Source organism: Seriola dumerili, unplaced genomic scaffold (genome assembly GCF_002260705.1).
Source record: "Seriola dumerili isolate Sdu_G_001 unplaced genomic scaffold, Sdu_1.0 BDQW01000018.1, whole genome shotgun sequence".
Classification (NCBI taxonomy): domain Eukaryota; kingdom Metazoa; phylum Chordata; class Actinopteri; order Carangiformes; family Carangidae; genus Seriola; species Seriola dumerili.
Genome location: NW_019174273.1, coordinates 3,524,521 through 3,535,013, shown reverse-complemented (window position 1 = coordinate 3,535,013; position 10,493 = coordinate 3,524,521). Strand labels below are relative to the sequence as shown.

Below are 10,493 nucleotides of genomic sequence, written 5' to 3'. Positions count from 1 at the left end.
TGCCAGTCGATGCAGGGAAGACCACTTCAAAATTTCTGTACTTACAAAGAAACTTTAGCCGCCAGACGCAAAGAACGACGACTGAAAATATCTTCTTTGACTCCAGAAATAAAGTAAATCATCACAATAGTTTGTTTTCCTCTGATCGTGCTTATTTGCACTTTAATTAAGTTTTTGTATCTGCGGGTTTGTTGATTGCACAAATATCACCAGGAGACAGTCTGAATCAGACTAATTAGACCGGCCCCTCCGGCGCTACTGCTTGATTGCTGCCCTTCATGTTGATTTTCACTTTGGCTGCAGGGAAGGACGTGCAAAGCGTTGCGGAGCTATTCCCCTCACCGGCCAACGCTGATGGAGTTCAGAATCTGCATCAGTTTCATAATCATCTCTCTCTTTGCAAAACAAAAAAAAAAGAAAAGTTATCCTCTTCCTATTTTGGTTGCACAGTGGCAGATGACAGTGTCGTAAATCCAACCTTTATTTACCCAGTGGCAAGCTGAGTAAGAGTTGTATGGTTAAAGCAAGGCTTATAGGGAACCAATCTAAACACCACTGGTGTCGTTAATCTACAGCCATTACATTCTGCAACCAACATTCACTTCATAATGAGAAGGTAAAGACAAATCCTATCTAATGCTACTTTAAAACAAATGTATAGAAGGGACAGAAGCTGACAGGATCATCTGTCTCTTTGCTCAGTTGAAGGTTGTTGAATTGAGCCTGAACACACACTGGTTGGTGTTTAGTGTACCAGTGACCTCAGGTGATGAGAGGTGGTCTCAGTGCTCAAAGCTCAGTCAAATTAACAATCTATCTGTTTATATTGTGGAAAAGGATCTCCTTTGAATCCTCATGTACACTTTTCATAATTCTATGCTGCAGAATCAGCCTCATGGATTTTATCATAATTAATGATGTAATAATGACGGAATGAGGAAATTCAAGATCATAATAGATCATATTAATTTTTTTGTTTTATGATAAGGTATGTTATTCATAGAACATTTCTAAAAACAGGAAAACCTGCAACTGTAACTATCCGTACCTGCAACAAAATACAAACTGCATAATGTGACCCCCTGCTCATGAAGCCTTGAGCACTTTCCCCTCCTCACACAGTCATTGAGCTCACAGCTTATGTTAATTAGAATCTTTGAGGGTTCAGTAATAATTGGGTACAACTGTATGCTATTGGATACCATATTTGGTTCCTGTAATCAAAGAATATCCCTGATATTATTCCCCATAGTTATTTTTATCTCTGCAACGAGTCCGTCAACCTTTATTTTGAAACTCGCGACAGGAAGTGCTGCTGTATCTTTCAAGCTAACTCCACAAAGGAAGCTCAAATCGGACATATCGTGACTCACGGCGGCTCACTGCTCCAGGAAGTTTGAATTTGTGGTTGTGAATAGAGGAAGTGAAGGTGAGTTTATAACACAGACACTGTTCGTCAGCTCACCTGCGGTCAGGTGAAGCTCACGGACGATTAACCGCGGACAGAGTGGAGCGATTGGTGCATTCGATTTGACAGTCGACGTGAATGACGTCAGGTCGGTCACAGTCTGTTTAGAAAAAACTAATGGAGAAACACAGAGCACCTGTGCTGTTGCAAATTGTATCAACAACATTCAACACCTTGTTCACCAACTTATTAAGGGAAACTGCTCAGTTTTCTGTGTATTTTTGTTTTAAATAATATAAAAATAGTTTAAATAAAAACATGTTAGCACTGTTTAAAAGTTTACATCAGTCTTTTGACTCATGAAAGTAAATCTTGGTGATGTTTTATGAAAATAGATAGAAGACAATGTGTGAAGGATTGCTTTTTTTTGTTTTATTCAGAACCACAGACCTGAGAATAAAAACAGGGGCCACCATGTTGACATGAGGGTAAAAAGAAAATAAATTTGAACAACAAAAATACGACCTCCTCACTCTTGAACTGAAGAGTTTCTACAGTTTTCTGCTGGAATTGGTAATGAAAGAGTTGGTGTCCTTATGTTCCAGATAGTCCAAAGCGTCAGAATCGTACACCTCAGGGCTTATTGTATCCTTTTATCAATGCCTGCATCAGACTCAGATAATAAACTCTGTGCAGACCTACTTTTTTTCCACACAGACAATTGATCAGGATTTGTTAAGGGAATCGATAAAGAATTGGACTGATTCAGAATCAATAATTGCATTGGTATCAATAAAATCTTATCAATTCCTGTCTTTAATGCCAGAAGGAGATGAGCAAATAAATTGTGAGAAACAACTGTAAAAGAGATCTGAAATTCTTAGAATACAAATGTAGAACAGGTTAATTAGAGCAAAGTGCTGTCATCACAGAGGTGCTAATTTGTTTTGATTCCTCCTTCAGCGTCTCTGCTCCGACAGCATGAAGTCCACTTCCTCTCTGCTTCTGCTGCTGCTGCTGCTCTTGGGGCTGAGCACTGTGTCTCTTCAGGAAAAGAGGAAGCCCAACTTTGTCCTGATGATGGTGGACGACCTGGGAATTGGAGACCTGGGTTGCTATGGCAATAAAACACTGAGGTAAACACAGTTTCCTGTTTTTCACGTCCGTGTACCTGTAAACATTACCACAAGATCTCAGACACAAACCACCAGAATCCTGCTTGTGACCAGGCTTGGGCAATTTCCTAAATGTAATATTGCTATACAGTCCAGCCCCAATATGGCCTTATACGATATATTGCCACATATGCTTTTTCGCAATATACGATATATGGCCATACAACGATATATCGTCATATACGATAAATCGGCATATACGATATATCGCCATACAATGATATATTGCCATACACGATATATCGCCGTATACGATATATAGCCATATATGTGTCACATTCCAAGTTACAATGTACAGTGAGCAAAGCACTCAGCAGCAGAGCAGACTGTGCAGAACTGAAAAAAAAAACAACTTTTTAATAGCTTATTAAAAAACTTATCAGAAAAATTACCTGTCTAAAATGACAGGAGCCACCTTGATTTCTGGCTTCCTCTGGGGATTTGTCATTTCATCCATCTTTATTTACAGTTTTTGTACCAAACAAAATGTGTATGGAAAACTCAAGTGTGAAAACCTTTTGACATCTTTTATTTCATGTAAAATGACTTGGTCCTACGTTCGTCTCTCTGAACGTTGAGTGATGTTGAACTCTGATTTTTCAGGACCCCCAACATCGACCAGCTAGCAGACGAAGGGGTGAAGCTCACCCACCACATTGCTGCAGCGAGCCTCTGCACCCCCAGCAGGGCGGCATTCCTCACTGGACGATACCCGATCCGATCAGGCCAGTTCAAAGAGGCAAATGCAAAAAAAAAAAAAACCTTTACTGACTGACACGGTGCTTAATGTTGCTCTGCAGGCAACGTCCACAGACAACAGAGCTGTTCAACACTGTCGCCGTTAAACAGATCTTCTCTCGTCTTCCTGCAGGAAACACATTTATCTAATGACTGAATTATTCAACACAAAACTGAGGTCGGCCCACAAACACTGAATCCAGACTGATAGTTACAGATCCAGTCTTCCGCACTGGTGTTTGACTTTCATTTAAAATGTGACGGCTCTGAAATGTTAAACTGATTTCCCTTCAACAGGTGTCGCAGGTCACAGCAGACCCGGTGTCTTCATATTTAACGCAGCCTCCGGAGGTCTTCCCAGCCGAGAGATTACCTTGGCTAAGATTGCCAAACAGGAAGGCTACGAGACAGCTCTTGTAGGTACGCTGCCAGTCTATCCTCTCACAGTGGATAGGTGTTTGGTGTGGTGCTTACTTCTGACGACAGCTTTAAGGTGGTGGTTTCCGATTTTGCATTAATACATTAAGTGTATAAACTTGACTTTTTCTTTAGCGCCACCCGTCACTCAGTTTGTGTTTGGCTACAAGATGTGAGGCTGTGGACATTAGATGAACAGTGTTTGGATTCTACTGTGTTCAGTCTGTCCATGCCGGGGACTGAACACCAGCTAACATCTGTCTGCAGATGTGAGGCCAATGTCCTGTCAACATAAACGCTAGAGCTGAATCAGTGACGGTCTTTCACTTTCTGTCCTGTCTGTGCTCAATGTCCATCACAGTGGACGCCTGTGCTCAGTGTCCATTATAGTAGACGTCTGTAGGAGCTTATTCCTAAAGGATGAATCCTAATGAATTTGGATCAAACCTCATATCAGGCTCCACCACCAGCAAGGTTGAAACCAGTAGTCGTGCAGGTCTGACTACTTTGATTTCATTTACTTTCTTTGTAAATGTCTCCTTGGTCCCAGGAAAATGGCACCTCGGACTAAACTGTGAGCGCAGCAACGATCACTGCCACCACCCCAGCGTCCACGGCTTCAACCATTTCTTTGGGATCCCCCTGACCAACCTGCGGGACTGCCAGCCCGGACACGGCACCGTGTTCCAGATCCACAAGTATTTACCGTACAGCACCCTCGCTGTGGCCCTGGTGACTGCAGCTTTACTCCACTACAGTGGCGTCATCACCATCCGGAGGGGGCTGATCCTGGGCCTGCTGTCTCTGCTGCTCCTGGTCTCAGGTCTGATAGCAGGGTTCATCATGGTCATCCCATACTTCAACTGTGTCCTCATGAGGGAACACAAAATTGTGGAGCAGCCGTTCACATCTGAAAATCTGACGCAGAGGATGACTGATGAGGCAGTGAGCTTCATAGAGAGGTACACATCAGAGATTCTGATCAGAGAACTTACTGCACTGTATGTAATATTGGTATTTAAATTGTACTTCCTTGTTCTGCAGGAACTCAGCGAGGCCGTTCCTGCTCTTCTTTGCTTTCCTCCAAGTGCACACAGCCATGTTTGTGTCAGCAGCATTCAGAGGAACAAGCCGTCACGGCATCTACGGAGACACCGTCCACGAGGTGGACTGGAGTGTGGGTAGGTCTGCAGAGTCTACTTTATTTTGAAGAACTGGTATTGCATTCTTCTGGATTTTTGTGATTGTCGGTAGATGTCATGAAAAGACCAAAACCTACAGCCCTTTGGTTCCACTGCAGTTTTTATCAAACAAACACATAATGTTGTTCATGCAGTGTTTGTGCTGCATTTAAAGAGTCAGTTCACACAAATTACCCTTGAGTTACATCTGTCTATGCAGACAGTTCTGGTCTTATTTAGAGTTCAGGTTTTGATGGTCACAGAAAATCTGTTTTTCCAGAGAGAAATTTTGGTAAGTTTTCTACAACAAACTGACTTTGGCGTTATAGACATCGTCCTGACATTGAATTTTCAACCAAATATCAGCGACATTGGTGACCAGGTGAGTAGCTGCAGGGTTGAGGGGACTGCAGGCAAAAGTCAGCATTGGTTGACTACTTTTTGGTAGCATTTTTGCTAGCTGGGCTACATATTCTGTCAATAGCTTTATATTTTCTACCTGATTGTTCAGTTATCGCAGTCATATCTGATACTAAAAAAGTCCAACTCCAACATGGTGTTTTAGAAGAAACACATCATCATCATTTTCCATTGAGCAGTAACCATTTAAATATCAGGACAATCCCCCTGAGTGTGTTTAATTCACAAATTCTGTACCTTTTTCTTATCTGCTCTAGGTTCACTTCAGCCACTCCTTCATTATTAGAAGGTTTTGTTGAAGTCGGCCACTTTTCTCTCTGCTCTAATTGCTGTTCAGTCTCAAGGACGGCCTCCACTCGACAACACCCCACAATGGAGCGAATATGGGGGGCTGTTTTCCTAATGAACGTGTAATTACCCCAATTATTTTTGCTTGAGGAGTATTGTGTCAGCACAAAGGAGGAAGGCAGTAATTGCTTTGTGTTTTGCTTGCTGAATGGAAAAGGAGTGTTACTCCTCTTTCTTTGTGGCTCTGTCTTTTTTTTTTTTTTTTTGGTCAAGGAGCTTTGAATCTGGAGACATCATCAAGAACAGCAAGAATACTTAAAAAGAAACATGTCTGATAAAATTTCACTGACCACTTGACCTGAAGTTCAAGTTTCCTGCACTGTCTGACCACAGCCAACAGCACTTGCATGTGGGTAGTGTAGGATGCATGTTAGCTTCCAGCCACCTTTTAGCTCGTTGTTTTGCAGGTTTCTGTTGTTTTGTTGAGGCTTTCATCATAGATCTTCCCTTCTTTATGGAACGTCCTGCCCCCTTGCGGTGGCAGCAGGGTATATTGTCTATGAATCTAGCTTGACTAGCAGCAGTTGCATCTGTAGTTTCTGTCATTTTTGTGCATGGTCGTTTCCCATTGACAATAGCTGGAGCTTGTCATTGGAGCAGCATTTTTGAGAGTATAATCCTGGATCTTTCACAGCTAGCTAGCTATAACCAAAGTGTGCTTTTGTTTACTTCCATACGACGAAAGCCTTGATGAAACAACAAAAACGGTGTTCACATGGAACTAACACGGGTCCTGCAAAGTATGAACTATGTCCAGAAGCAGGCTTGACTTGCTAGCTTGTTGGAGTTTGTCAGGCAGAGAGGGGACAAGCATTTTTTGGATGTTTGCACCTTGAGGATAATCTTGGGATCTTTGACGGGTGACTAACGATAGCCAAAGTGAGCTTGTCAAGCTGTTTTCACTGTTCTGAGTCTGCTATTGCAGCATTATATGCTATTGTTACTTCAACAGTCTCAGGAGAAGTCTGGGAGGTGTTGCCCGGACATGTACAGACTGTTTTGTACATTGTGTCTGTTCTCAGGTCAGATCATCCAGACTCTGGACAGACTGGGTCTGAGAGGAAACACTCTGGTTTACCTGTCTTCAGACCAGGGGGCTCACCTGGAGGAAATCTCTGCCAGTGGTGAGGTCCACAGAGGGTGGAATGGCATATATAAAGGTACAGTACGAGAAACTTTTGGAACTTTCACGGCAAGGTTTTAACCCTTTATTGTTGATTATAAAGCCCAGTTTAAGGTAATAAGGGAGGAGGCTGAACCTTTAAAGTTATAATCTGTGATTTTTACACATTAAAATGTCTAAAAACAACTAGACCTATGTTCTATTTGTAGTTTAGTTGTGTTCTTACATTATCCCAAATGTTTTCATCCATTCTCAAACCAGAGAAATCTGCGATTTTAAAGGTCCCATATAGTCTAAAGGTAGATGTCCATGTGTTGTTTGATTATACAGCAGGTCTAGGTTCTATATTAATACTGTGAAAGTATCAAAGCCCTTAGTCCACAGAGAAATGCCCCCAGCATGGACCCAGCATCCAACCTTGCAGAATTTGGTTTCTCTGAAATCTGCTATATTTTTTATTGGATCGCTCAGAAATCAATCAGCCAATCAGAAGAGAGGCTCAGAGCCTCCTCTCTTCTGATTGGCTCACTGACCTGTTGTTACTAGAGCTCCAGAGAGAAGCCTGAGAGAGTGAGATGTAAAACTACGTTGAGATGGTTTTTGGTTTATATCTTATATTAAACCAATAAAAAAGAATAAATAAACAAACAGCCAATCACCAGCATTATTAGGTCTTGGTTCAAGCATGCTGCTTGCTGATTTGCTCACTGATGAGATTTACTCATTTACTCCTTAGGTATCTAATGACAAGACAGTTTTCTGTTGGTGACAGCAATCATGGGAAGACAACAACTCCCATGATCCCACACTACTTCCTGACATCACCATTCGTCGTCTTTTATTATTGTTTTGATTGAGAGACCCATAGAAAATTATGTACGGGCCCTTTAAATAAACTATAAACTATATCCAGTTTGAGAATCTGCAGCAGACTCTTGTCAATGATTGAAGAGGTCCACAGTGAGAACCTGGATTTGATGTAATCTGTCTGTCTGGACCCTGAAGACCTGATTCAAAGAACAGTGGAAGGCAGCTACTCTTTGATCTCTGCACGTGGCTGGTTTGTAGTTACCAGTCCAGCACTGACTCCAGATCAGTCACATAGAGTGAGGGCTGCTTTCACTTCCTGTTCTTTTCTTTTCTTCTGAGCAGCAGGGAAATCCACAAATTGGGAGGGAGGGATCCGGGTCCCGGGAATCCTCAGCTGGCCGGGAACAATCCCTGTTGGTGGACAGGTGGATGAGCCCACCAGCAACATGGACCTTTTTCCTACAGTGGTGCACCTGAGTGGAGCGTCTGTCCCAGAGGACAGGTGAGACAGCGAGGCAGCCCCCCCCCCTCCACATTGTCAAAACAAGTGCAGCCTGAAATCTGGGTCACGGTCTGAATGAATCACTGGGCTCAGGATCTGAGCAGTGTTTACTAATGAAGAGGGGTGTTAAGGTAATCCAGAGGCTTTGATCAGAGGGTTTCCTCAGCCACAGTCCTGATCCACCGCTGTCCTCTGGTCCACAGGGACATCGACGGACACGACCTCATGGATCTGCTTCAGAGGAGAGTCGACAGGTCGAAGCACGAGTTTCTCTTCCATTACTGCAACGCCTACCTGAACGCTGTCCGATGGCACCCCCACAACAGTGAGTCCAGACTGTCAGCCAATCAGACGCAGAGTTATGTTGACATGTTGTGTATGAACTTCACTGTGAAAAAATAAATCAAAGTCAATCAGAGTAACTACAAACAGTAAATTTTAAATGTATTTTACAGTAAATTGACCAAAATAGATCAAACCCCCGGGGAACGAAGTGATGTCATGTCGATGCTGATCTATATTCTATTGTATTTTATATTTCAGTTTTTTTTTATAATAATACATAATTATATTATTGTATTTAATTTTTTATTTAAGTATTTTCTCAGTGTTATGAAAAATATCACATATGGTGGGAAATAGAACAAGAACAACAAAATAACATGTAAGTCGAACCAAAAAAGAGCTCGCTTTCAGGCAGACAGGTGTTTACAGATGTGCTCTTCTGCTGTCTCTCTTTGCTGTTATTTGAGGCTCAGACATAGTTTGAATCCTGGTCATCATTTCAGAATTTAAAGTCAGGAGACATCTGGCGAAATGTTTAATTTGAATCTCCTCAGGTAGCTCGGTGTGGAAAGCCTTTTACTTCACACCCAACTTCCACCCAGAGAACGAGACGGCCTGTTTCCACACGCACATCTGCTTCTGCACGCCGGAGTACGTGACCCACCACGATCCTCCGCTGCTCTTTGATCTCTCGAGGGATCCGTCAGAGAGCACGCCGCTGACCCCCGACACCGAGCCGGCCTTCCACTCCATCCTGGCTGTGATGGAGGAGGCTGTGGAGAGGCACCGGAGGTCGGTGGAGCCTGTGGAGAGCCAGATGTCTGCCGGGAAACTGCTCTGGAAGCCGTGGCTGCAGCCCTGCTGCTCCACGCTGGGACAGCTGTGTCAGTGTCCACAGGACCAGCAGGACCAGCAGGACCAGTAGTCTGGGACCAGTCACACACCAGAGACTTGGCAGGAAATGTGACAGTGAGGATGAAGCTGCTTGAAGTGGAAGTGCACATCAACAGCTGGTGGTGGTACTGCAGCGTACAAGCTTTACAAACAGTGTTCAAACAGCACCTTTAATATTTTATGAAATAAATATATTTGTCAGGCCTCACAGCATTCTGACTCAGTTTAAACAGAAGTTTAATTTACAGTAGTTTTACAGTATATCACTTAGTTATGTAGATGATCTGTGGAAGTAACAAAAGAGCATGAACAGTCAGATAAACACAGGCTTGTAAACACAAAGACTGGTGATGTTAGTGGTGAGGCCTGCAGTCACGTCTGAGCCATCACAGTTTCATTTTTTACTTGTGTGTGATTAATAAAGACGCTGGTTCAAGTTGGAGCAGTCACTCATCCTCATAGTCACTAATCAGTCGCTATGTTCCAGTTTATGCTTTTATTCTGAAAAGGAAAATGTTCCTATTGGCTAGACAGACAAATACTCCACATGTCTTAAAACTCCATATTCTCTTCTTCCATGTTTTATTTGAAGTTGATCCATAACAAAATATATTTGTGGTTTTAAGAACCAAAAAGCATCTCAATGTAGTCTTACATCCGCTATCTCAAGCAGAAAACAGGCAGCCAATAAGAAGAGCGCAAGCTCTTAGCCTCGCTTCTGATTGGCTGACTGTTTATGAGTGATGTAATAAAAAAATATAGCATATTTCAGGTAAAAAAAACTCAGAGAAACCAAATCCTGTGAGGTTGGATGGTGGGTCCAGATGGGCGGGGCTTTGGGCAGTGACTGCTTTGTTGTGACATCACTAAATTCAGGTCCTGATGGCTTGTTTTAAGGCTCAGTTTCTGAATACAGGCTGTTTCCATTTCTCTGTGGACTGAACGCATTGATACATTCACAGTATTAATATAGAACCTAGACCTGCTTTATCTACAAACTACACATGGACATCTACCTTTAGACTATATGGACCTTTTAAAAAAAATTCATGCAGAGAAAATGTGGGTAGCATTTAGCAGCTAAAGACAGATACAGGAAACAGTGTGCATTTCCAGAATAATCTGCTGCCCCAAAAGTAGCCAAAAAGAATCAATTAATGCAGCTTCAATAAAAATTAAAGCACCCCTTCAG

General features: G+C 42.5%; 1 protein-coding gene across 3 annotated transcripts; it reads left to right on the top strand.

Moving 5' to 3' along the window:
• Positions 1–1,372: 1,372 nt before the first annotated feature.
• On the top strand, positions 1,373–10,088 carry sts (steroid sulfatase). 3 transcript variants are annotated; one of them, XM_022760535.1, is made up of 10 exons: positions 1,373–1,429; positions 2,372–2,544; positions 3,187–3,308; positions 3,619–3,741; positions 4,289–4,700; positions 4,783–4,919; positions 6,710–6,847; positions 7,963–8,122; positions 8,326–8,447; positions 8,962–10,088. In XM_022760535.1, the coding sequence occupies exons 2-10, from the start codon at positions 2,390–2,392 to the stop codon at positions 9,330–9,332; spliced, it is 1,740 nt and encodes a 579-aa protein (XP_022616256.1). In that variant the 5' UTR covers positions 1,373–1,429; positions 2,372–2,389; the 3' UTR covers positions 9,333–10,088. The 3 variants fall into 3 exon arrangements, with proteins under 3 accessions (XP_022616256.1, XP_022616264.1, XP_022616272.1); XM_022760543.1 differs by lacking the exon at positions 1,373–1,429 and adding an exon at positions 1,542–1,556; XM_022760551.1 differs by lacking the exon at positions 1,373–1,429 and adding an exon at positions 1,920–1,981.
• The last annotated feature ends 405 nt before the right edge of the window (positions 10,089–10,493 follow it).

Coding starts and splice junctions, on each gene's coding strand:
- sts (XM_022760535.1), top strand. CDS start 2,390: ATGAAGTCCACTTCCTCTCTGCTTCTGCTGCTGCTGCTGCTCTTGGGG. Junction 3,742..4,288: donor CTACGAGACAGCTCTTGTAG/GTACGCTGCCAG, acceptor CCTTGGTCCCAG/GAAAATGGCACCTCGGACTA. Junction 8,123..8,325: donor GCGTCTGTCCCAGAGGACAG/GTGAGACAGCGA, acceptor TCTGGTCCACAG/GGACATCGACGGACACGACC.